This window comes from Lemur catta, chromosome 3, assembly GCF_020740605.2.
Source record: "Lemur catta isolate mLemCat1 chromosome 3, mLemCat1.pri, whole genome shotgun sequence".
NCBI lineage: Eukaryota > Metazoa > Chordata > Mammalia > Primates > Lemuridae > Lemur > Lemur catta.
This window is the reverse complement of record NC_059130.1, coordinates 36,091,013-36,117,361: the sequence shown is the minus strand read 5'-3', so window position 1 is coordinate 36,117,361 and position 26,349 is coordinate 36,091,013. Positions and strand designations below refer to the sequence as shown.

Below are 26,349 nucleotides of genomic sequence, written 5' to 3'. Positions count from 1 at the left end.
CTTAACAATTAAGCACTACAAATAGTGCTGTAAACTTCGGAAGAAGGAAGGGTAAACTTTTTCATCGGGAATAAAATACTGAGAGTAGGATCACACATAATATGTAAGCAAAATGGTAGGGGGGGGTCTTACTAAAACTTCAAACTTTGCTCTTTTTAGCACCTTTAAAAAAAGTGCTATCTTTTAAAGGATTAAGATGACGAATGTTAGGCACGGAGTAATCGCCACCTAGTGTAGGCAGATCTACCGTTTACATTTCGAAACTTAAATTCTGCTTTGCATATTAAAGTCTAAACCAAAAATTTACTCACACCTTAATCTGTTTAATATTTATAAGACTTTCTCTGTTTTTAACTCCAAAACAAAAATATAACCCCAACCCACCTCGTTTACTGTTTTCGCGGTAGGGTGGTGGGGGTGGGGAGGGATCGTTTCTGAACCTTTTGAAAGAAAAAAAATATTAGTTCAAATACTGTAACATGAAAAAATTGTATATTTTGTTTACTTACAAACTCTAGCGGAGTTTTAAGTCGTAGGCCTGTCTATACCAGGGAAGCCTTTCGGGTCTTCCCTCTGCTCCACAACGCCAGGCTGCGCCCCTGCTGCCGCGCGGCCGAACGTCGCCCCCGTCCTCGCTCACGTCACGACGACCTCCGCCGGAAGGCGCCCGCGGAATGCTGGGACTCGTAGTCCCCATGCCCCACCTCCTCCCTTCCCCTCCCCCAACTCTACACCATTCATCCCCTGCTGCCAGGCGAGGGGCGCGGAGAGGGACGCGCAACCGAAACGCGGAGGTCTTGGAGTTCTCATTGTGACATCTGACAAGACTGCAGGCAACTCCGCAAGACGTCTAATCACCCTAACCCTTATAATGACCTGAAATTCATAGACTGGAAAGAATCTATAGGACCAACACAGTGAGAGGCAGTACTGAATAACGGCAAACACCATGACTTGGAACCCAGCCTCTCCCATTACTAGAAACATGGTTCTCAATCGAGTTGCTTCATCTAAACCTAAGTTTGCTCATGTGTCAAATGGGGACAAGGTTACTTACCTCATAAGGCTGTACGTAAGTAAATGAGATAACCTATGTAGCGCGTGTCTGCTAGTAACAGTAAATGAATAAAAATAGCTATTGTTTTGATCTATTAATTTTATAAATGTGAAAATCGAGAGATGGTAAGCAATTTACCCAAAAACATATAACTGGTTAGGGGCAAAGTCAAGTAAGTCTAAAATTCCTGTTCCTGACCTCCACCAATTCAAGATAACAGAAGAAATCTACTCATGTAAATCTCACACACTACTTTCATTTTTGTCTGACTCCTCTCACAGACTATAAAGAACAGGGACTGCCTACAACATAGTAGTAGCTCAAATATTTACTGAACTAACCATACAACATGATTTTTGGTGCTTTTACCTCTCAATCATCCTCTTTTGGCAGAAGTCACAGGATTTGGGAACACTTAGATGCTGTTCAATAATTGACTGCAATTTCTAATTCAACAAAGGAAGGGAAGAATCCTATATTCTGTTCACTTCATTGAGTTTAAGTTCTCTTAATTTCAGTATAATATTTCCAGCAAGACATTTTCATTTGTATTAATTCTTTAACATATTTTTTCTATATCTTGTGAGAATAGAGAATGGAGCCAACTACTATGTCTTTAACTTTTATGTAATATTTTAATCCTTTCCTTATCAAAATTAACAATGTTGCCCCTTTCTATTATTACTACTAAACCACAACCCCAAAGATATTTATTTCCCTATCCAACCAGAAATGTGATTATGCATAATGAACTGATAGAGGCTTTCTCTTTAAATAACTGGATTTCTGCTTACCCTAAACAAAAAAACTCCTGTACAAAAATTTATTATTTTAAAATAAGTTTTACTTAAAATAGCTGATTTAGAAACCCAGTCTCAAGAGCACAGGCTTCTAGACCAAGCCCTAATAGCTAAGTATGTAAATTAAATATCATTTAATCTGAATGCTAACTTTTTGTGTATCCATCTTTCCTAATAAATGGAAAGTTCCCTCAAGTAAAGCTATCTTCATCTTTGTTGGCATATAATGCATGTGATGCAGGGCAAAGACCCCTCCTTGGGACTCACTGGGCACCCCCAACATGGAAATAAAAGAAAATCTTGCAGGGAAGTTCCTGGCACCTGGCCAATCTTGAAAAGTGAATTCGCAGCTGGTCTGAGTGCAGTGGTGTTTACAACTAATCACAACCAGTTACAAATTCCTTTGTTCCTTCTTCACTCCCACTGCTTTCACTTGACTAGCCTTAAAAAAAAAAAAAAAAGTGAACAGGCAAACTGATAAGAACAATGGCCCATCAAAAGAGCCAAAATCATCAAAATCATGAGGTGTTGTGTTTCCCTATGGAAACCAAAATATGACATCTTAACTTTTTTTTTTTTTGAGTCAGAGTCTCACTCTGTTGCCTGGGCTAGAGTGCCATGGAGTCAGCCTAGCTCACAGCAACCTCAAACTCCTGGGCTCAAGTGATCTTCCTACCTCAGCCTCCAGAGTAGTTGGAACTACAGGTCCACACCACCATGCCCAGCTAATTTTTTCTATTTTTAGTAAAGACGGGTCTCCCTTTAGCTCTGGCTAGTCTCAAACTCCTGAGCTCAAGCAATCCTCCCGTAGTGCTAGGATTACAGGGGTGAGCTGCGACCACCACAGGCCCATATGTTCCCAAGTTGTTTTTCAGAAACCCCTACCAGGTGGAAAATGCAGATAAGAGGGAACTGAGGGATTGAACTCTGACACCCATTCTTTGTTCTAAATTTCCCGTAGGCACTGTCACACCCATCTTAATTTCTCACTATTCCAAGAATCTCTGAATCCACCTAGTCCCCACCCCCATCTATTCCCATCAGAGCCCCACACCTGCTTCGGAATATCCCACCTTTTGGGGCCAGGCCAATGTATAATTTCCATGTATTGATTTACAACTTTGCCTGCCTGAAATGGACCCTTGCCTCTAAAAACCCTGGCTTATAAACCACGGGGGAGTCCTGGTCTTAAACATTAGCTAGCTATTCAGTCTCCTTGCATGGTGCTCTGCAACTCTTGTCTTCAGTGCCTGGCTTTACTGTGCCCAGTGAGTGAGGGACTCCAGTATGGTTTGGTAAAGGATGATTAATAAATATATGAATTAATTAGTGTTTTCTTTATTATTATCATTTCTTCTCTTACCTGTCTTCTCTTTTGATTCACTGAATTCCTTCATATTTCTCAAATTTCCAAAGTAACTGTTTAACATCCAGAACTCAGGCATTCTTTCCTCTTGGAATAAGTGACCCAGCAAATCCCTTATATTTGCTGTGAGTCTCCTGTCACTGTAATGACACCTCTTTTGGGCCGCCCTTATAGTTTGGAAAACACCTACAGCAGAATATCTGGTTTGACAAGAGTTTACCTTTGCCTCACAGTCAGTGATGAACGTTTGGTATTTGCAAGGTTCTTAGGTATGGAAGGCAGTCGTAGTAGTGCTAGGATTATGTAATCGTATGCCCTAGACAAGAAAAGGAAAATCCTGAGCAAATATACGTGTTAGCATTAAAGATACCATGCCTCTGATTTTGGGTCTCATTAGTTATTTCTATGAAAAGCCATAACTACGGCTTTATAAGCATTTTAATAACAAAATAACACATATACTGATTATTCAATATGTAGAATCTTTCACCTTTTTCTTTTTTAATATGTCCCTCAAACCTGTTTTATTAATACAAGCCTGTATCCAAGTTTTACAAGCCAGTATCCAAGTTTCTACATAATCATTTGTCCTGGTAAATGTGTTAAAGAGGTTTTTAATATGTGCATTAATGTTCATAATATTAACTTAATCTATTAATGCCATAAAATTTATATTTAATAATTATACCTATTAAGAAACTTTTACTATTATGTGTTACTAATGAGTAATGTAATAGCCACCTTACAGAGAAAGCATTACTTAAAACATAAATAAATAAAAACCAGGTCTTACCAAGTACTTTCCAGCATTTTGTCAAAAAAGAGTCAGTTTCACAAATTTTCTTTTTTTTGTCCCCCCCACCCACCACAAATTTTCCAAATATACCATCTAGCCCAGGCTAACAAGAGAGAATATCCTCTTTCATCTTCTCTTTTAAAAGACTGAAGAAAAAAAAAAAAAAAAAAAAACTAGCAGTAGCAGTATCTCTTGTTACTGCTCCTCCAGGTTTTGGATTTTGTTTATTTTGCTATATTGTATATAGTAAACAAAGCTAAACTAAACTAACTCTTAACAGGCCAAAATCTGACTCTAAAGCATGTAATTCCTTGTATTTGTGGCCAAATTTATGAACTATTAGTGAAAACATAGTACACATTAAAACTTTTAAGACTTAAGAAATTTATCCCAGATTTGAGCAACAAATGAGTTGCTCAAAAACATTCTAAAGTGATTATTTGGACAAATAAATTTTCAAATTTTCAAATATTCACAAATTTTCAAATTTTTCAGAATCATTCATTGTACTTGGTATCCAAATTACAATTCTTTAAATCTATTCTTCTCCAAGAAGACAAGTTGTATATCTGAAGGTAACATTAAGCTTTCTTTCAATAATTATTTAGACTTTACACTAACTTAATGGGCCTTCTCTGAGCTTGTCTAAATTTGGTTAGACATTTGGAGATTATCCGCAAGTATACCAACTTGAAAAAAAAAGGTTTTATCATGGTTTCTGATTCCGTAAACTAAGAGCAGGAACCTTAAATTAAATGCATTATGTCAAGTCATGCCCAGAATCAAAGTAAAAATAATGGCTCACAACTTAAAATTACAATGCTGCCTTTAATCAAAACATTTCTTCCTTTATCACTGTGCATAACGCAGCATTAATACGGTGTTCTGGACCAGGAAATATGAAAGACCAGGAACATGGTTCAGTTTGCTCTGGGTACGTTTTGCAAATGGAAATTTATCCCATGAGCGCGACAGTAGATACAATTTTGTTCACCCTCAACAAGTGATTTACAATTTAAAACTGGGTAATCGCCTTCCTGAGGCGCTTGAAACTAGAATTTTTGCCACGAAAAGATGACATGTGCAAAAATTATCTCTCTGACCATCACTCCTGGTAGGTTCCCGGAAAACTGCGCAAGAGCCTGGGACTGAGAATTGAAACTCAGTCTTCTCCACCCTGGTCTCACTCGTTCTTTCCCGGAGACTCGATACTGGGGGCCAGGACGGGCGTCTCCAGCATGCGGGCAGTACTTGTCACAAGCGGCTGGACTTAGGACAGGCAATTTGCCCTGCCACCCTTCTGTCGCCCCCACCCCTCCCTCCCTCCCTCACTCAAGGCTGAGGGCAGAGACGTCCTCCTCCCCCTTCTCCTCCTCTTTGGAGCCTCCAGCCAGGAGGCGGGAGTGACCCACAGCAGCTGACCCAGCGCAGGCACTGCCTCTCCCACAGCCCTCAAGACACACCATGGGCCCAGAGGCGGGTTTGGTGCACAGCAGCGACGACGCAGGCGGCGGCCCCGGCGACTCTCAACTGCCTCCCTGACCACGGTGACCACCGCCCAACACCCCCGAGAAGCCATCGTCACCACCATCTGGAGAGTATAGGGGCCACAAAACCATCTTTACGATCGACTCAAGCTACGTCAACAACAATGGCGGGCGAGGGGCGGCGGGCGGAGTCGGTGTGGGAAGGATGGGGTGTGCACGTCACGCCCAGGGCCCCCCTCCGAGAGGGAAGGCTCCGGCTCGCCCCTCAAGATGGCGGCGGCAGTGGCGCGCCTGCGTACGGAACTCCGTCGCGCCAGGGCCGGCGGGAAGTGAGGTTCTCAGAGGAGCCGCCAGAAGTGTACGGCGACTTCGAGCCTCGGGTGACCAAAGAAAGGTACCCGGGAGAAAAACGAACCTCGCTAGAAGTGTTCCGGCCCGATTCTGCGAAAGAGGAGGTGAGAGAAAGCGCCTACTACCTTCGGTCTAGGCAGCGGAGACAGCCGCGACCACAGGAAGCCGAGGAGATGAAGACTCGAAGGGCTACCCGACTACAGCAGCAGTACTCACAGCAGCCTGCGCTACAGACGTCTCCGGTTACGACCAGGAGAGGGTTGCGGGACTCTCCTTCCTCTGAAGGTAGGCAGAGATAAGTCTCAGCCGCAAGACAGGGAACGCGTGCTGCTGGCGTGTGCTTCCGTGGAGCTCATGCCTGCCTGGGTATTGAGTCCTCTTCGGTCCCCGCTGAACGTGCGCCCTCGCGCAGGGTCCACCCAGACCCGCAAGCGGGCAGGAGGCGCCGAGTGGCAGAGTAGAAAGGTGGTCATGCGAAGCCACCCGGGGAGAGCCGGGGAGCTTGGCCCAACCTTGGCATCAATTTAGGGGCGTCAGGGTTGCCACTTTCTGCAGGCTTTCACAAGGGGACGGCGAGTTACTCCGGGTTCAGTTTCATTTCGGATTCCTTCGTCTTGCCGATGTTTCTTTCTACGGAAGCCACTTCTATTTCCTCTAAAGCTCAGAGGCCAGAAGTCCCTAGCTGGAGATCATGGTTCTAATCTAACCTTCCAGTCTTTTTCCATCCCCACCCAGGTGGGGAGAGAGGCAGGGGAAATTTTTTGTGAGTGGGCGTGTCAAAGGATGGCGGAGTTAGTGAATTGACTTGAGACCCCACCCAGATACTTACATCAAAATGGGGTAACTCAGGTATCCTCAGCTGAATGAAGCGCCTCAATGTCTGATAAACTTGAGTTCATCGCTCTTTCTTCAGTGTGTTGGTCCCTACCAAAAATTTGCCACTCTGGTGACCCTCACTGTAACCTGACAAAAAAAGACTCTAAATTAGTAAGTTTTCATCTAAATGGGCCAAAAGGATGCTGACAAAATGAGTGTATAGTTTTAGGTGAGTCATAGGTGAATCAATTTTCTTAACCTGTGCTCTCCTACCCTCACTCCACCCTGGGACCTAACACTAGGTCACAGATGAATTTTCATGTTAGCTCTACGTGAGGCACTTATGAGGTAAAAGGGGATTTGGGTCACAATAGGATGACATAGTGGTAGACCATTGATGGATATGAAGAGGAGTGGATTTTCATCTTAGAGCACAGTAATAGGCTGCAAGTTTACCTGCTGACTCTTGAAGTTCTGACACATTTGAAGACTTGATTTTGGAAACTTGATGTTAATGTAAGCTACTTTTGGGTGTCATAACTCAAGACAGTTTAGCCATGTGTATGTTAGTTTTGTTTCTTTTAAGATTATAAACTTTTTGAAGACAAGGATCCTGTCATATATATTTGATGATAACTTATGTTAATTCTGTATCTCTTTGAGTACCTGAGAAAATGCTTTGCACAGGGTAGGCAATAAGCATGTTACATTGTATTGATTTTCACAGCTCCTGTGCAGTTATATAGGCATTTTTTTTAAAGAGGTAGGAATTTGCTTCTATTTTAGTAAATCTTTTTTTTTTTTTTTTTTTTTTGTGACAGAGTCTCACTTTGTTGCCCGGGCTAGAGTGAGTGCCGTGGCGTCAGCCTAGCTCACAGCAACCTCAGACTCCTGGGCTTAAGCGATCCTACTGCCTCAGCCTCCTGAGTAACTGGGAGTTACAGGCATGTGCCACCATGCCCGGCTAATTTTTTCTGTATATACTTTTAGGTGTCCAGATAATTTATTTCTATTTTTAGTAGAGACGGGGTCTCGCTCAGGCTGGTCTCGAACTCCTGACCTCGAGCGATCCACCCGCCTCGGCCTCCCAGGAGGCTAGGATTACAGGCGTGAGCCACTGCGCCCGGCCTATTTTAGTAAATCTTTAAGGATATAAACATTTTTCGGCCAGGCATGGTGGCTCACGCTTATAATCCTAGCCCTCTGGGAGGCCGAGGCGGGCGAATTGTTTGCGCTCAGGAGTTCGAGACCAGCCTGAGCAAGAGCGAGACCCCGTCTCTACTAAAAATAGAAAAGAAATTATCTGGACAGCTAAAAATATATATAGAAAAAATTAGCCAGGCATGGTGATGCATGCCTGTAGTCCCAGCTACTTGGGAGGCTGAGGCAGGAGGATTGCTTGAGCCCAGGAGTCTGAGGTTGCTGTGAGCTAGGCTGACGCCACGGCACTCTAGCCCGGACAACAGAGTGAGACTCTGTCTCAAAAAAAAAAAAAAAAAAAACATTTTTCACTCTTCTGCTTTTTTCCACATCATTTATGAAACTACCCCATCTTTTTAATTTTCTAAAGTAGTGTATTTTTATTGCAAAGCAACAATGGTGAATAGTTTATTTTTACATCCTGACAAATTAGTTATGTTCTCTCTTAAGAGGATTTCTGACTAGTTTAATTTTTAGGTTTTGGTAAACATAACTACATGTTTCTGAAGAAATGAATACCTTGCATTTTTGCTTATATATTGTTGTAAATATGAATAATCTGTACCATTATCTCCCAGGTTATATATTCTGAATTTTAACTCTTTTCATATTGGTTCTTTAGAGGATGAACCATCTTCCCAAACTGTTTTAAGCCAAACAGCCTCAAAGAAAACTGTCAGGAGAACACAAGAGGCTCCAGGTAAGAATAGTTAATTTTGTTTTTGTCTTTACCTGCCAACTTTTTTTATGTTCATTGAATTAGGCAGTACAGGTAGGTGTCAAGAAAAGACAGGGTAAACACTTGAGTACCTGCTTAAAGTACCAGTTTGTATTTGTTAATCCATGTAGCCTTGCAAGAGTAGATACTATACCCATTTCATAGATGAGAAAACTAGAGCTCAGAGAAGCTGAGACTCCTCTCTAAGATCAAATATGTTACTGAGCCAAAATTCAGACCCAGATTTGTGTTCTCTAAAGCCCTTTTATTTTCCTCCAAGTGCCTCACTATCACTCTCCCATATAATAACCAGCTATGCAGTGAAGTTTGTTAAATGTCAAATGAATGAATATCTTACTGACCTCTACCTAAAATGGATTAAGTTTTCTGCATAGCAAACTCTTGACACAATGTGATCAATCTTGTGAGTTTAATACTATGTCTTATCAAATCTAAGATGCCATCAGTTGTAAGATACACATCATTGTTTTATGTACCATCTAGAGGGAAAGCTGCTAATTTTTTGGTGATTCATGATAATATGTCACAGATTATATGCTGCATTCCCAATTTCAGAGATGTTAAAGTGTAAAAAAAACAATTGTCTTAGAATCAATGTAACATGGAAGTAGACTACATTTAATGGTTTACTTAAGTTTTAAAAACTGTTTAAAATATTTTGAAAAGCTGGGGAAATTATTAAATTCGGTTAAGTTATTAATGCTTTGGCTTTTAGTTCCATTTACGTTCAACTTTCTTTTTTGATATTACGAAAGTCACACAATAATAAATGATCATAACTATTGAAACTGATCATCCCTGGTTTTTATTACCTAGACCCTGACTTATTTATGTATTGCTTTTAATAAGATTATGCTTTATAATTTGAACTATGCGATTCACAATTTAAAATTAAGCCTATCTGGTTCAAACTCAGTTTTAAATAAACACACCTTAATGCTTAATTCCTTGAATAGACTATGTTACTATGTTAAGGTTATAAACTATCTGAGAAAAATACTTTGAGTAATGATGCTATAATCAGATTTTTCAGGCCATTTGTAAAAACCATAATTTTGAGTTTATTTACAATAGATTTAATTGTATGTCTCTTATACCTGAAAAGCAAAACTATGTCAATTTTAAAATCTAAACTTATAAAAGATTTACCTATGGCGTTAAGTAAATTGGTATAATAAAGGCTGTTGAATACCAGCTTATAGACTTATTATAAAACTATTATAGAATGTTTGAACAGTCTTTTTGGAATTTATATTAGGCTCATATTTAGGTACATGGCTGCATAATGTTGTGGAAAGAACACTGGGTTTTGGTGAAGTTACCCACCTACCTTGATCCTTAGGCCTTTATGTATATTATTTGCCCTGTATAACTCACAGGGCCACTGGAGAAATGAGATAGTATGTATGAAATCACTTTATACCCTGTAGAACATACAGGTAACGCCCCCCCCCATCGGCCCAGGGAATTTTACAAGAGCTATGAAGTACATAAAATGTTGCTTAAGCATATCCTTTTCTCAAGAAGGTTATACTATAATTGGAAATTTAAAAGAAAACATTTCCCAATATAGATGACATATTGAATGGAAACCATACATAGATTACTTGGAATGTATTGATAGCACACTGTACATTCAGTATAACTAGAAATAAGAGTATGTCTACCTTTGGGAGATTTGAGATACTCAGAGTCCTCTTCCTCTAAAAGGTGCTTTTAAAAAATCATATCACATCTGATGGTTGGCACATTCCCATCCCATGCTTCTTAATGAAAGGAGAAAAAGTTTGGAATTATTAAATAAATGCTCATGAAGTCTGTCTAAGAGGAATTATTTAAATAGAAGTCCCTCTCTGTTGGAGTACTGCTTTAAGTATAAGTTTAAGGGTAGGCCCTTCCTCCTCATAGACAGGCTTTTAGTTTAACTTTGGTATTCAAAGTAGTGCTGTAATTTTTTTTTTTTTTTTGAGACAGGGTCTCATTCTATTGCCCAGGCTAGAGTGCAGTGGTGTCACTGCAGCCTCAAACTGCCAGGCTCAAGCACATCCTCCTGCCTCAGCCTCCTGAGTAGCTAGGACTACAGGCATATGCCACCATGCCCAGCTAGTTTTTCTATTTTTTTTTTTTTGTAGAGACGGAGTCTCATTATGTTGCTAACACTGGTCTTGAACTCCTGGCCTCGAGCAGTCAGTCCTCCTGCCTCAGCCTCCCAAAGTGCTAGGGTTACAGGTGTGAGCCACCATACCTCGCTGGTGCTGTAATTATATATAGGGCCACTGGTGTGGTTTGAGAGAAATTTATGCAAATATATACTTAGGAATAAAGACCTAAACCAAGCAACTGTCTTCTAAAACAACCTAGTAAAAACATCTACATGATTTGTCATCCTGTTTTTGGAAGACTTGAAAAATGTTAATGATATTAGTTTTAGAATAGGGATAGGGTCTGAAATCTTCTCATCATTTGAAATTCTAGAATTGAATTGTCTTCACATTTAAATAGCCATTAGGTTGTTTAGTCAATTCAGTTCATATATACCTACCTAAATGTTATTCCTCTATGGATTCATTCCTTTCTGGAAATCATGAAACTAATTTTATAATATAAAAAATATGTTATTACCCATTTCATTTAATTTCCTAAGGTTAAATAGGTATTTTCTATCTGTGGTTTCTAGCTAAGTAATCATAGATAAATATTTTTAAATGCCTACTATTTTGTCACAAATATTTGATTCTTTAGCTGCTGTAGTTATAGCATTCGTTCATTCTCTGGATATTTATTGAGCACCTTGTACCAGTCTCTGTGCTTGATGCTGAGGGTGCAGTGGTGAGCAAAAGCAGACAAGTGAGGGAAATTTCAACTGAAGAATGGTACAGTGGCTCATGCCTGTAATTGCAATACTTTGGGAGGCCGAGGCAGGAGGATTGCTTGAAGCCAGGAGTTTGTTTGAGGCCAGCCTGGGCAACACAGTGAGGATCACCCCTCTACCCAGCCCCCTAGTCTCTACAAAAAATTAAAAAAAAAATTAGCTGGGATGGTAGTGCACGCCTGTAGTCCTAGGTACTCAGGAGGCTGGGATGGAAGGATTGCTTGAGCCCAGGAGCTCAAGGTTGCAGTGGGCTATCATGACACTGCACATCAGCCTGGTCAGCAAAGCGAGAACCTGTGTCTTTTGAGTACCTTACGTAGGTCTATGTGTACAGTAGAACTTACAGGAAATGCTTCCTTTTTTTTTTTTTTTTTTTGGAGACAGAATACAGAGTCTCACTCTGTTGCTGGGGCTGGAGTGCCATGGCATCAGCCTAGCTCACAGCAACCTCAAACTCCAAAACTCCAGGGCTCAAGCGATCCTCCTGCCTCAGCCTCCTGAGAAGCTGGGACTACAGGCATGTGCCACCACACCCAGCTAATTTTTTTCTATTTTTAGTAGACGTGGGGTCTCACTCTTGTTCAGGCTGGTCTCAAACTCCTGAGCTCAAGCAATCCTCCTGCCTCAGCCTCCCAGAGTGCTAGGATTACAGGCATGAGCCACCACGCCTGACCAGGAAATGCTTCTTAAATGAAAAAATGGGGAACTAGTAATTCGTGTCTGTAGATTAAGTTTTTTAAAATACACCTCAATAAAAGCAAACAAAACCAGATTTTGTGTTTTAGGTTTCAATTAAACCTGAAAAGAGTGGAAGTACAGAGGAGAAAAAGAGGAAAGTAGTTGTAATATTGGGAGTAACAGAAACTAAAATTTGCCTTTATTATCACGTGTACAAAATTTATTTTTAAAGCTATTTATATAAGTTCTAAATACCTGATATGTGAAATACTAACTGAGATAGATATTACATAGAATCTTAGAGATGGAAGAGTTAGGGAAATCATTAAGTTTCAGAAAGTGGTTTTTGCAACTCATACAGAGCCAAAACATAAAGGTTTTTTATAGAGATGCATGAAACAAAACATAATACCCAAATTTAGATATGTATTGGGTTTTAGAATATATTGTGTGAGGCTCTTTGAAAAAACATACCTCTGTAACTGGTTTTCTAAGCTAAAATTAACATTTTAGTTAATAGAATGGTCTTCTCTACTAACCGTATGCCACTGAACTGACTGTCTGAAATGAACCCTGACTAATATTAACATTTTACTTAAAATTAAGAGTTTGTGTTTCCTCAATACACACAAGGTTAAATAGTTGGAATAAGTGTATTAACTCTCAGGAAGTTAACCATAAAATATGCCATAAATAATCCACAATGAGGGTAAATCACAAAGGGAACAGACAATTGAGTTGGTTCTATAGTACAGATTTTGGTTCTTAATTGAGCTATTTTGAAGAGGTTTATTTAGTATTTCTTTCCTTGTGTACAAATATGGTCTGCTGAGAAAAATTGAGAATTTCTCCATCAAGACCATAAATTTTATATTACAAGAAACATGCCTCTAGTTCACTATTGTCACTAGTTCACAAGTGGCCTCACTTAGAGAAACTTGTCTCTAGTTCTCCAGCATAATGAAAAGCTCTGTAAACCTATGTTGAATAAATACGGGGATGATTGCATAATAAAGCTTGTATGTTTCACATTTTATATTTTTTTAAACGTTTTTTTTTTTCCTATATTAGTGGTGAGAGACGATCTTGTAATCAGCCTGTGTAGACCCCCTCTGAGAAGCCCAGGATCTGGTAAGAGATTGTTTTGTCTGTTAGCTTAACTTTTTTATAAATACAATTTTACTTTTAAAATTATTATTTTAAAAGTGAAGTACATTATTCATATGGTTCAAAACTCAAAATTTAGTATAGATATACACTTAAAAGTCTTCCTGCCTGCTTTAACCACTCATTCTCCTCATCAGAAGCAACCAGTGTTGTCAGTTTCTGAAGTATGTTTCCAGAGATATTTTTTGGAAATTTAAGGAAAGTCATGTATAAATTATCTTTTCCTCCCTTTTTTTTTGAGACAGAGTCTCATTCTGTCGCCCCAGGTAGAGTGCAGTGGTGTCATCATAGGTCTCTGCAACCTCAAACTCCTGGACTCAAGTGATCCTCCTGCCTCAGCCTCCCGAGTAGCTGGGACTATAGGCGAATGCCATGACACTGGTTAATTTTTCCATTTTTGGTAGAGATGGGGTCTCACTCTTGCTCAGCCTGGTCTCAAACTCCTGAGCTCAAGCAATCCTCCTGCCTTGACCTCCCAGAGTGCAAGGATTACAGGCATCAGACACCGGGCCTGGCCCTTTTCCTCCCTTTTTTAACACAAATTTTGGCCTGATAAATACTCTTTTCTGCACTTTCTTGTTTATTTTTACTTAACATATATTGAGAGATCTTTTCATATCAGTACATAAAGGACTTCCTAATTTTTTTAAGAGATTGTTTCTTATATATTGCTCTGGTTCTTTTGTTAGCATGGTGATTTTAAACCAAGGTCAGGGACTTTTTATTCCTCCCAGTATACTGCTAGTAAAAAATTCTCAACTGAGGCTTTGTGGCACAGGGCTATAAAATGTCCCTGCTTTTCTTTTTGACTAAAACCTTAAAAAGTATTGCCCTTTAATTGATTTCATGACTATGAAAGAAAATTAGTAAGGTCATTCCAAGCAGTTTACTTCTACTTCATTTTCAGTGTTTATTGGCCCTTAAGGATGCTTTATCATTGAAACTAAAAATGAAACTTATTTTTCTTTGTATTATGTTTCTATTGCTCTGCAGTCATTCTCTTTAAGGAAGAATTATGTTAATTTATTTTGATATATAGTTGATAGTCCTTTTAAGTATTATAATGATAAAGATCTGTTAAGGTTTTGATGATGAACCTGTGGTATAGAACCATATGATGCATTTCCTTTTCAGCTCTAATCACGCTCTTGCTCTCTCTCTTGCAGATTCGGCGTACAAAACAAATGGAAATACTGAAATGAGTGAATTAGGTTTGTTTATCCCTAATTCTTACAGGTTCCCTTTGAGGGTTCTGATTATCAGTAGAATAAAAGAGTACACATTTGGTTTCTGGCTTGAGAATATTACTTTGTTTATTATCTCAGCTTGTGGGACGCTGTCCCTATGACCGTGGCCTAGCTTGAATAGCCTTGATTTTTATTCTGCCTGAAATTATGTCTTATATTATTGTTTAAATTAATATAAGAACCTATATTAACAAATCTATTTCGTTTTTATAAGTCTTACTTTAATTCCTACTGTTGAGGAAAAAGGAGATATCAACTTAACAATTAGGATTTTTCCCTTGATTTAGAAAGTGAATGTGAGATGTTTTTGATAAGTTCAGTATCCCTTGCCATGTTTGTTGAACTGGTTTTAATTCAAGTGTTTGCGTTGTTGTAGGACATGGATACTAGCATGTGGCTTTAAGTGAACCTACATTGAATGCTGTTGGACTTAGTTTTAATTCTTTTCTAAATTTAAAGATGAGCCAAAAAGAGAGAAGCTTCATTTCTCTTTATAAATAGTTGCAACTTTCTCTATTAAATTCATCTTTCACGTAAGTTCAGGCTAATTCTTTGGAGACTTCAGGATTTATAGTGTTTGAGTACTGAAAATGGTTTTTGCAGTATGCAGCTTATCATGTGTAATACTTTTACGTGCCAGAATTTCTCAAGTACTCTGTTTAAAAACTTAAAAAAAAAATTTTTTTAAGCCATAGACTCTTAATTGGAAGAGAACTTGAAGCTGAAATAATCTAACACTATTACTCTGTATGCTAGATTTAGAAATCATTTTTATAAGAACTGTATAAGAAAAACTAAATTTTTAAAAACCATTTGCCATTTTAAAGTAATTTTCTGTAGGTTTAATACAGAGAATAGCACTCTCTGATTCCTTTTGTAGCAATGTTAGTACAACTTGGAGTATATGAAATGGCCATTCATGAAGCTGGAATACTAGTGATTATCTCTAAACTGTTCTTTGCTCTCTCCTTGCTGCCTTCCTGCTGCCCCACTCTGACTCTGCTCTCAAAAGCATGATTGTCATTGAATAGTCTTAAAGGTATCTATACCAGGGATCAGAAAGCTCCATCCTCTGGGTAAAAAATCTGACTCACAATCTGTTTTTGTACAGCCTATGAACTAAGAAAGAATTTTTACATTTTGAGGGGGAAAAACCTGACAGAGACCTTATGTGGCTCACAAAGCCTAAAATATTTACTATTTGGTCTTTTATGGAAAAAGTGTTGCTGACCCCTGATTTATACTGATGGCAGGAACAAAGACAGCAAATCACTCAAATTGTCATTTGTTTGTTCTAAGAGTAAATTCAGGAGTTACATACTTGCCTGAACATATACTTATTGCAACACTCCATACTAGGTTGTACTGACAGCCTAAGAAGAAAGGAGACAATGACTCCTGTATTCTGACTAGTCTTCCTTTGGGAAAGCACAGCAGTCTCATTTGTGATATGTTCATGTCTTTGTCTGCAGACAAAACACAGAGTAAGCGAAGTTTATATTTTCTTGGGTAGCCTTTATTCATCACACCAACCATATCCCATAAGTCTCTGAATAACGAGGTCCATAGTATAAATCTAGGTGTGTTGTCACCTGGGCTTTCAAAATATCTTGGGAATTTTATGAGTCTTAACAGGCTGAGTTATACCTGGGACTTTGTATTTTCCTTAAAAATCGTAGTTAAACGAAAGAAAGCAAACAAAAAGTGGCATAATTAGTGGTTGGTCTCCATTGGAGGAAATCATTGTAAGTCATCTATTCTTCAAACATAAACACCTCGGACTTCTGAAAGTAGCTTTTCTTAACCAGTTGAGATTGTTGGAAAAATAACACCTTCTTAACAGCATGATTTAATTAAATACTATTTGTCTATATATTTGTTAAAGCCACAGCCTTTATAATTTCTTAAAATAACTTTTTAAAAATAAGAATATTTTTGCTCAAAATAGGATTTTAATTGTCAAAGATTGTGCATGAGCATAAGGAAGAGTAGTACTTTTATTTTAAATATATTTCTTTTAATACTTTAACCTTCTACATGTAGCAGCCAAGTTTAAAACCAAGGAAACTGAATAATATAAAAAAAAAAAAAAAAACAAAACAGGAAATGAGGCCAGGCGCAGTGGCTCACGCCTGCAATCCTAGCCCTCTGGGAGGCCGAGGCGGGTGAATCGTTTGAGCTCAGGAGTTCGAGACCAGCCTGAGCAAGAGCAAGACCCCGTCTCTACTAAAAATAGAAAGAAAATTAGCTGGACAACTAAAAAATATATAGAAAAAATTAGCCAGCATGGTGGCGCACGCCTGTAGTCCCAGCTACTCAGGAGGCTGAGGCAGGAGGATTGCTTGAGCCCAGGAGTTTGAGATTGCTGTGAGCTAAGCTGACACCAAGGCACTCTAGCCCGGGCAACAGAGCGAGACTCCGTCTCAAAAAAAAAAAAAAGAAAAGAAAAAATGGGAAAAAAAAAAAAGGGAAATGAAATTAAAGCTTATGTAGTTGTAGGTGCTACTAATCCATCATCAGAATGTGTTTAAATATTTATCTGTACATTCTTTACAGCTTGGTTAAAAAGATGAAAACAAGTGGAATATTTCAAACCTTGCATGAAATCTAATTATCAAGCACTAATTTCAGACTATTTTTCTTAAGTTGCTAAATAATGTTATTTATCATAATATGAGAAATATTAGCAAAAGTCCTGATCATAAAATCTGTTCATTTGTGGAACAAACTTTTTTTATTTTTTTTAAGCACAGAGTTTCAGGAAAACAAATATTTATTTTTAACCGCTTTCTATATGTCAGCAACTAACTCAAATGTTAGAGCCATGCAATTTTTTACTCTGGGAGGCTGAGGTGGGAGGATCGCTCAAGGTCAGGAGTTTGAGACCAGCCTGAGCAAGAGTGAGACCCCGTCTCTACTAAAAAAATAGAAAGAAATTATCTGGACAACTAAAAATATATAGAAAACATTAGCCAGGCGTGGTGGCTCATGCCTGTAGTCCCAGCTACTCGGGAGGCTGAGGCAGAAGGATTGCTTAAGCCCAGGAGTTTGAAGTTGCTGTGAGCTAGGCTGATGCCACGGCACTCTAGCCAGGGCAAAAGAGCAAGACTCTGTCTCAAAAATAAATAAATAAATAAATAAACAGAGCCAGGTGTGGTGGCATGTGCCTGTATTCCCAGCTACTCAGGAGACTGAGGCCAGAGAATTGCTTGAGCACAGTAGTTCAAGACCAGCCTGGGCAATACAGCAAGACCCCATCTCTAAAATAAAATAATAAATCGGGAGCTCCCTTATGTAAACTGTCTAAAAAATAATTCTTAAACACTCTTCCCCCATGCAAGTTAGACAACACATGGATAAGTAGAAAAAAAGAGATGGAATTGAATTTTAGGAAACCTGGTATGTGGAGGATTGATTATTGAGTGAATTGGCTGTCGACAAATTGACCTGGAGCTTCAAATGTATATGGAAATAAAATATATCAGAATGAAAAAAGGAGGGATTATTGTACTGTTCATTTTTTCTGATAGCTCAATGAAGGAATGTAAATTTTCAATATACCTTTCTTTTCATTATTATAGATACTAAAGTCTATTCAGCCTTAAAAATGTTTTGCTAAACCAAATAATTTTTAAAGAGTAACTATGTAAAACAATAATGTCCTAATATAAATGTAACTTTAGTAAACCCTACTGTATTACATGACTTATACCTAGGAGTTGTTGGAACCTCTCATATTAGGAAAGATTCAGCTCTCAGCTTTTTCTTCATTTATTCATTTATTCAAAAAATTACTAAGCGCTTACTATGTGCTATTATGAATACAACTGATGTGGTGGTAGAAGGGTAGTAGACTAGAAGTCAGAAGAGCCTGTGTTCAAGTCAGTTTTATTAATGTTAGTTCTACACCTTTAGACAAGTCACTTAATATCTATGAACCTTACTAATGAAAGTGTTCCCTTATGATGATATGGGAATCAGATAGCAGTCATGAAGGTTTTTTGGAAAACTAAATAGCATCATGCAAATATTAAGGGCTTGTATTATTAAGATAATAACTAAGATATGATCATTGATTCTTAAGAAAGCATCTTTTGGTTACATGCTATGTGAATAGTTATATAAATGAATAGTATAAAACTGCTTTACAAGTAACAAAGTACTATAATAGTTATGCACTTAGAAAATAAAACTTCCAAAAGGGAACAATACCTTTTTGTAGGAATGGAAATGTTAATAAAATATTTTTAAGGGAACAGTACTAAGAGAAGTTTGACTTTTCATTTTTCTCTTTCAAAAAAGAGAAAATGAAAGGACAGTCTAGTCTCCCTAAGGAGCTTAGATTAAAATAGCACATAATATACCAGATTCTACCTTTTTAAGAGTAACGTGGTGTTATCAGCAGTTTTCTCAGGGTTAGGATTTTTTTCTGGCAAAAATATTCCAGATATTGATTTTCACTTGCCATTGCCAAGAAGGAGAATTTTCAGTGGAACTCAAAATTTGACTAGTATTAGACTAATCTAATTGAATGGATTTGAAAAAAAAAATTTTCCACATTCGCCATGTAGTGTTTGCTTTCCACGATCCTGTTTTCCATTTTAGAAAACAAATAGAGGTCAAATCAACACACATGAAAGCTGAAAAGAAACATTTTCTCAGCTTTGTTGAAGAAGGCTGAATCATACTACTTTTGTACATGGATCATTCAACAATATTTTAGCCCAATTGTACAATGCCCACATTTGGGTCTATCTCACTTTATTTTTTAAAAAGTTTCAGAATAGCGCATGTAAAAATACTGCATGTAAAAACGCTACATTTAAAGTTTGTTTGATATGTTTTGCTTACTTATCTTTGTTCAAATTCTCTTTTGCTCTGAGAAACAGTGATGTATCAATACATGGATCTGCTTAACTAGGAAAAGGGTTTCTTTACCTTTCATACTTCCTCTTTGGATGCACCAGTGCACTAAAAGAACTGGTCTGTCAGTTCAGTGGGTGTGGTAGGTTATTCACAGGAGTGTAGAGAATCTGGCAGATAGGAAAATGAGAATATATAATAGTAAACCTATAGGGACTGAAATATTTGTCAATGTAGAATTTAATGTACTCTGTACATGCAGGTTACATTTTAAAGTAAAAATAGACCATGACTGAAGGAAAAATAAACACTTTATTTCTGATTCTAGTTTGTATCAGACTTATTTCTGAGCTAGCCTAGAAGGAAATGATAGATTTTTAGTGACTTAACAGAAAAAAGATTATTTAGTGTATCTTTCTGTTCATTTTCCTAAATTAGATGCTCTTATTTATTCCTAAGCTTTAACTTTTGATACTATATATTTAATTTTTGATGTATGCTTTTTTCTTCTAGAAGCCAACAGTGTCCAAGAGAAGCTCAATTTCTCTGAAGGAGGTATTCTCTTTGTAATGCAAAATATTCTAAATCTTTTTATTTACATTAGGAGCCATTTTGATAGGTACGTAAGAGGTAAGAGCAGAAAATTGTGGTTTTTTTTTCTTCAGGAAAAAAAATTCATGTTTATCTGAACTGTTAAGTGGGCAAGTGAAATAGGATGCAATGAGTGATGAATGAGCCTTTATGAATATTTTAAGCATCTTTTGTCTATTTGAGTTCATTTTAAGCACAGCTAATATGTTCTATTTCTGGCATGTTGCTGTCCTTTGATTATGGTATTAAAATAATCACTTTTCCAAATTCTCAAAACCAGTCTATGTTTGAAAAGTACAGCAGTAAAATTTAATTCATCTTTAAGCCTAGCATAATCTGAGATTAGTTGCCTGCATAATAAAATGTTTGTGTGTAGAAATGTGTACACTACCTTTCCACCACAGATACACAGCTACAACCTCGTTAATATATACACTAATCTTGTCTGAATCTAACTGCACACTAGCTCTATATAGTTTTTCACCACATAAACTAAAATTTTTCCATTATTTAATGCTTATCTCTTCATTTTTGACTCTACATTAAAGCCTCAGAATGTAGTCTTTTAGATATTACTCTGAATATTTGTTTAGGAAAGAATTATGTGCCTCAGAGAACACAAAATAAATGAGCTCAATTTTAGGTCACTTAGAACTTTGGGATTCAAAATAGTAAGCATAATAAATAAACAGCAATTCTATATCTTTTAATTTAAAAGCCTTCATTTCGTGTTAAATCTTTTTTTAAATTCAGATCTTTTGAGCATTAGAACAAAGACTATACTAGTATATTGTTTACTTCTCTTTAGGAGAAACTGAAGAAGATGATCAAGACAGCTCCGACAGTGATGTTACTGCTGTTAAGGTCAGATCGAGGGATTCTGATGTGTCTGGAGGTAAGATTGCTTGTATACATAGGACTCTTCTCATAGGAGCTATCTTTTTAGTTAAAATACAAAGGTATTCTGTGAATTTGCTTTTTAAAAAGTACTTAAAAATTTTTTTATTGAAAAGAAGTAACTCTTTTATTAATATTTATTTATTTATTTATTATTGAGACAGGGTCTGCCACCTCAGACTCCTGGGCTCAAATGATCCTCCTGCCTCAGCCTTCTAAGTAGCTGGGACTATAGGTGCATGCTACCATGTCCAGCTAATTTTTCTATTTTTTTGTAGAGATGGGGTCTTTCTCTTGAGCTCAGGCTGGTCTCAAACTCCTGGCCTCACTCCTATAATCCTCCCACCTTGGCCTCCCAGAGCGCTAGGATTATAGGAGTGAGTCACTGTGCCCAGCCACAAATAACTCTTGGGCATGAAAACATCTTATTTTCCATAAATAAAAAAGCAGGCTAAAAGTGATTTATTTGTTTAGATATTACATGACATTATATTACTAATCAGATGTATATGTGGAATCAATAATTTTAACACTATTAAAAGAAAAATATATAACTTTTTAAAAGGAGAATTATTTGTTATTCTTGAATTTTGTAGAGAAACTGATCATGTTAACATTGGAATTTACCATGCGATCAAGAAGTGTCACTTAGCTATTGAGAAGTTTTAATATAATTAGATAACTACTTTTATCTCTGGATTGTTCAAATTTACACCAAGTTAATAATTAACAGTTTCTGATTGTTTATATGAATTTATCTTTAAATTTATTCAATGAAAGAGTTTACTGAAGACAGAAAAATACCAATTTGAAGCTTAAGATAGTACTGAATTAATTTATAAACTCTGTAAATAATGAGTAATTTTATACTTTAGTCCTGCAGAAAAGTAATTCTCTACTTCCCCCTAACCACCTCCTGAAAATTTTTGTAATTCCTATGTTTTATTTCATCATTCCACTTTAAAAATAAGCCCATAAGCTTGCTTTATGGGTATTTGGTATTCTGTATATTTCCCACCCCTCCTCATTTTCCCCCATTCTTTCTTGCTATAGAAATCCTAAAAGGAGATATATAACAGTCTAGCATAATGATTAAGAACCTGGGCTCTGGAGCCAGAATGCACACATTTTAATCCTTCACACTTCTGTATTCCTCAGTCTCATCTGGGTTGTTGTGAGGATTAAATTAATTCACATATGCAAAGCACTTAGAAAGTACCTGGCACATAGTAGGCAAATTGTATTGTTATTAGTGTTCACATATGTATACATAAAACTCTAAAAATTAGAGACTAATTAAGTCATTCATATAGCCAATAGTTTGCTGCCATTGCTACCAGCATATAGCTATTTGGAACTACATAAACTCTAGGTGCTGTGATCCCTTCAGAATTCTTAAAAGTTCTTGTGTGACCTTATTGAAGCATACCCACATGCAGAAGAAAACTCTAGCTAAAGAACAAAATGCTGAGACATATTAAGAGTACAGGTCTTCCTAGGTTATCTTCTGGGCCAGTCATCACCAAAGAGGTATAAGAAGATCCACTGGAATGCAGGAAGAAAATAACAGAATTTTGTATACATTTATTTTTTATTTCTATCTGTAGAGACAGAATCTCACTCTGTCACCCAGGCTGGAGTGCAGTGGCATGGTCATAGCTCACTGTAGCCTCAAACTCCTGGGCTCAAGCAATCCTCCCACCTCAGCCTCCCAAGTAGCTAGGACTACAAGTGCATGTGACCAAACTTGTCTAATTTTTTTTTTTATAGAGACAGTGTCTTGCTATATTGCCCAGCCTAGTCTTAATAAATGTATTATTTCAGTAGTGCATGTATATAATGTAAGAAAGAAAAAATGTTTCAGGGATTGATGATCAAAATTTTTTTAGTGATAGAAGTATACTATCAAAAATATTTAGCTACTATACCTTTATGCATCAAATGCTTCTGTTTCCAAAATAGCAATTTGATTACTTGTAAACAAATCTAGTTATAAATTCTACTTTTTATGGAGAAAAAATTTTTAAGAAAAGCAGACTAAAATACATAATGAATTGCCCACTTGCAGGAAAAATTTAAAGCAAAATGAATATTAATGATTTCAAGAAGATCCATCATTATAAGCTTTTTAAAATTTTCCCCAAACTCAAAGATTTCATTATTTCCTTACCTCATGCTGTGTTCCATATCTTATAATTTTTTTCTTTAAAAAGTGGCTAAGGAAAAGATGTAATTAATCAGTGAATTTTTTAGATATGATAGGACTCTTTAGCAACTATGAGTTTTAAATAAATTATGCACCCAAGTGTTGAATTCTCTGCAGTTTATCTGAATATTTTTGCTCTTTGGATTAAATACTCATTGTTCTCTCATATACTGTAAATTTAAAAGTTAAATGTGATTTATAATATAGTTTTTTTTGTTTGTTTGTTCGTTTTACTTTTTAGATCAAACTAGCGGATCATCTGGTCAATATCAAGAATCATTTTGGCAATCATCACAAAGTAAGTAAAGTCATGTTTACGGGTCTACCTGTGGGCCTGGTCAAATACTATTCTTTATTTTTGAAGATCTTCTTTTGCAATTTAATATAAATATTGAAAAAAAACTTACCAATATCTTTTTACCTCTTGAATTTGCTTCTTGAGTTATTCTTCTCTATACCCAAACCTGAATTTGAATTTAAAACACACAAAACAAACCACTACTGCTTTCTGTGATTTGTTGAATGACCTTGCTTACAATATAAATGGGTTGGTTATTGTTAGTTTAATTGACCAATATAGTGGTTTGAGCCTACTTATATGGACGTATTCTAATAAGGACATACAATTTTATATATAGTATGGTTTCAACTCTGTTGCAAGAGCTTGGAAGGATGAATCAATAAGTGATAAAGCACATGCAGTAAAAAGTCAGTGGTGAGCTAGGAGGTGGGTATATGAGTATTCATTGTAAAAGTCTTACAACTTAGCTTGCAACGTTGAAAATTTTCCTGACCAAATGTTGTGAAAATATAACAAAAGATTGGAAATACACTAAACGCTAAGAATGATTTGCTCAGGATGTTAGAATCATTGGTGACATTTTTCTTTTACTTTATTATTTTTTGTATTACTATTTTTCCTTTTTGCATTTTTAAATCAAATCTCTCAGAATTTTAGTTAATTATTAATTAACTGAAAATGTCTTTGTACATAAAATATTCAAGAAAATTCTTTTTCTTCCACATCGCTTTTTTTTTTTTTTTTTTTTTTCCTTGAGACAGAGTCTCACTCTGTTGCCGGGCTAGAGTGCCGAGGCGTCAGCCTAGCTCACAGCAACTTCAAACTCCTGGGCTCAAGCGATCCTCCTGCCTCAGCCTCCTGAGTAGCTGGGACTACAGGCACATGCCACTGTGTCTGGCTAATTTTTCTATTTTTAGTAGAGATAGGGTCTCATTCTTGCTCAGGCTGGTCTCGAACTCCTGACCTCGAGCGATCTTCCTGCCTGGGCCTCCCAGAGTGCTGGGATTATAGGTGTGAGCCACCGCGCCTAGCACCACATCACATTTTTAAAAAGAAAAACCCTTTGGAAATCTGTTTTATAATCATTGTGTTCATAGAATTCTATTTTATATATTTTTTTAAATTTTAGTTTTGGGTTCTGGGTTACTGACTCTGAACTGAGACATAAAATGAATAAGCTGCTGAAAAAACAATATCACTTGTGTAAAATTGCTCTTTGAATTATCTTATATGTTTTTCCTATTTTACTCCAAATCTTTGATCCTTGGAAACTCTTAAAATCTATCTACCTATATAAATGATGCTACCTATGCAATGAAACACTATTTAGATATGAAAAATCAGTTTATTGTATACTTAATGAAAAGATGATCAAGATATATTTCATTGACTCAAAGATGCCATTGATTTTATGTATCAATGGAAAAGGAAAACCATCCAGTTAAACTATGGCATACCATTGATTATAAGATATAGCCCTAACTCAAAGACTTTTTTAAAAAAGTACTTCTTATAATTTGATCAAGCAATCCTCCCACCTTGGCCTCCCAAAGTGCTGGGATTACAGACATGAGCCACCGTGCCCAGTGGTAGGGTAGACTGCCTGCATTTGTGTCTCAGCCTTACTACTTTTTTTTTTTTTTAAGACAGTCTCCTTCTGTCACCCCAGGTAGAGTGCAGTGGCATGATTGTAGCTCGCTGCAACCTCAAACTCCTGGGCTCAAGTGATCCTCCTGCCTCAGCCTCCTGTGTAGCTGGAACTACAGGCTCATGCCACCACACCCAGCTAATTTTTTCTATTTTTTGTAGAGGTGAGGTCTCATTCTTGCTTAGGCCTCACTACTTCTAGATATGTAATTTCGGGAAAATTATTAATTTTAATTTTCCCTTATTTTTAAAATAAGGATAGTAGTGTTTTCCACATAAAGTCTGAGAATTAAGTAAATTATACTTGATAGCTGGTAAACATTGAATACTTTTTTAGCCATTATTTTGATGGTAATGATCATAAAGCTGACTCCTTTTCTAAGTCCTGAACATTTTTAAGTTTAAAATGAAAAATATGGAGAGAATATTTTGAACTGATGAGAGGTTTGTGTTTTTTGGTTGTTCTGGGGTTTTTTTTAATAGTATCCACAATAAACAAGCAAAATGTCTATATATCTTTTTTGTTTTTATTTTCAAGTAGTCTATAACCTTATCCCTGTTTTCTGTTTCAGGTCAAGACTTCATTGCTCATAATAAGCAACCTTCAGTGCTGAGTGAGTGGTTGGTTGTCTGCTCATTATTCGATCAATCAAATCTAACCTTACCTTATTCTCCCAACTTAAAGTTCTGATAGGATTTTAAGTCATTTTACTCTTTGCCTTTTTAATCCACTACTTATCAGTACTACGTGTGATAACTACTCTGTGATGTGGAAACATGTTCAGGGCTATTTTACTGCAAGTAATTTACTTGCAAGAGTAAATAGGTCAGGCACAGTGGCTTGTGCCTATAATCCCAGCTACTCAGGAGGCTGAGATGGGAGTATCACTTAAGGCCAGGAGTTTGAGACCAGCATGGGCAACACAGTGAGATCTTATGTGTAAAGCCATTTGAAAAGTTAGCTGAGTGTGGTGGCACATGCCTATAGCCCCAGCTATTTGAGAGGCTGAGGCAGGAGGATTGCTTGAGCCCAAGAGTTTAGGGCTGCAATAAGCTATGATCATGCCACTACACACTCCAGCCTGGGTGACAGAGTGAAACCCCATCTCTAAATAAATAAATAGATAAATATACATATATAGAGAGAAAGATAGCAAATGGCTAACTTTTCTTCTTAAATGACATTAAAATCTAATGAAATGTTTTTGAACTCAGTCATTCCCATATACCAGAGCAAAGGACTTTTGCCTAGTTTTGTCTGTTAGGTG

The 26,349-nt window shown here is 37.1% G+C and overlaps 2 protein-coding genes across 4 annotated transcripts in view; one reads left to right on the top strand and one right to left on the bottom strand.

Moving 5' to 3' along the window:
• The window catches only part of LOC123635247 (torsin-1A-interacting protein 2-like), a 30,745-nt gene extending 30,149 nt beyond the window's left edge, over positions 1-596 (bottom strand). Inside the window, exon 1 of one of the 2 annotated variants that reach the window (XM_045547240.1) lies at positions 510-596. The gene's annotated coding sequence lies outside the window, so the exon portion shown is untranslated. The remainder of the gene's footprint in view (positions 1-509) is intronic. The other variant, XM_045547241.1, reaches the window with a different exon arrangement.
• A 4,602-nt stretch (positions 597-5,198) lies between these two features.
• The window catches only part of TOR1AIP1 (torsin 1A interacting protein 1), a 31,626-nt gene continuing 10,475 nt past the window's right edge, over positions 5,199-26,349 (top strand). For both annotated transcript variants that reach the window (XM_045547237.1, XM_045547236.1), the window contains exons 1-8: positions 5,199-6,142; positions 8,496-8,573; positions 13,234-13,293; positions 14,496-14,540; positions 19,953-19,994; positions 20,839-20,925; positions 23,375-23,431; positions 25,654-25,695. In XM_045547237.1, the coding sequence (XP_045403193.1) occupies positions 5,671-6,142; positions 8,496-8,573; positions 13,234-13,293; positions 14,496-14,540; positions 19,953-19,994; positions 20,839-20,925; positions 23,375-23,431; positions 25,654-25,695 (883 nt within the window). In that variant the 5' untranslated portion in view covers positions 5,199-5,670. The remainder of the gene's footprint in view (positions 6,143-8,495; positions 8,574-13,233; positions 13,294-14,495; positions 14,541-19,952; positions 19,995-20,838; positions 20,926-23,374; positions 23,432-25,653; positions 25,696-26,349) is intronic.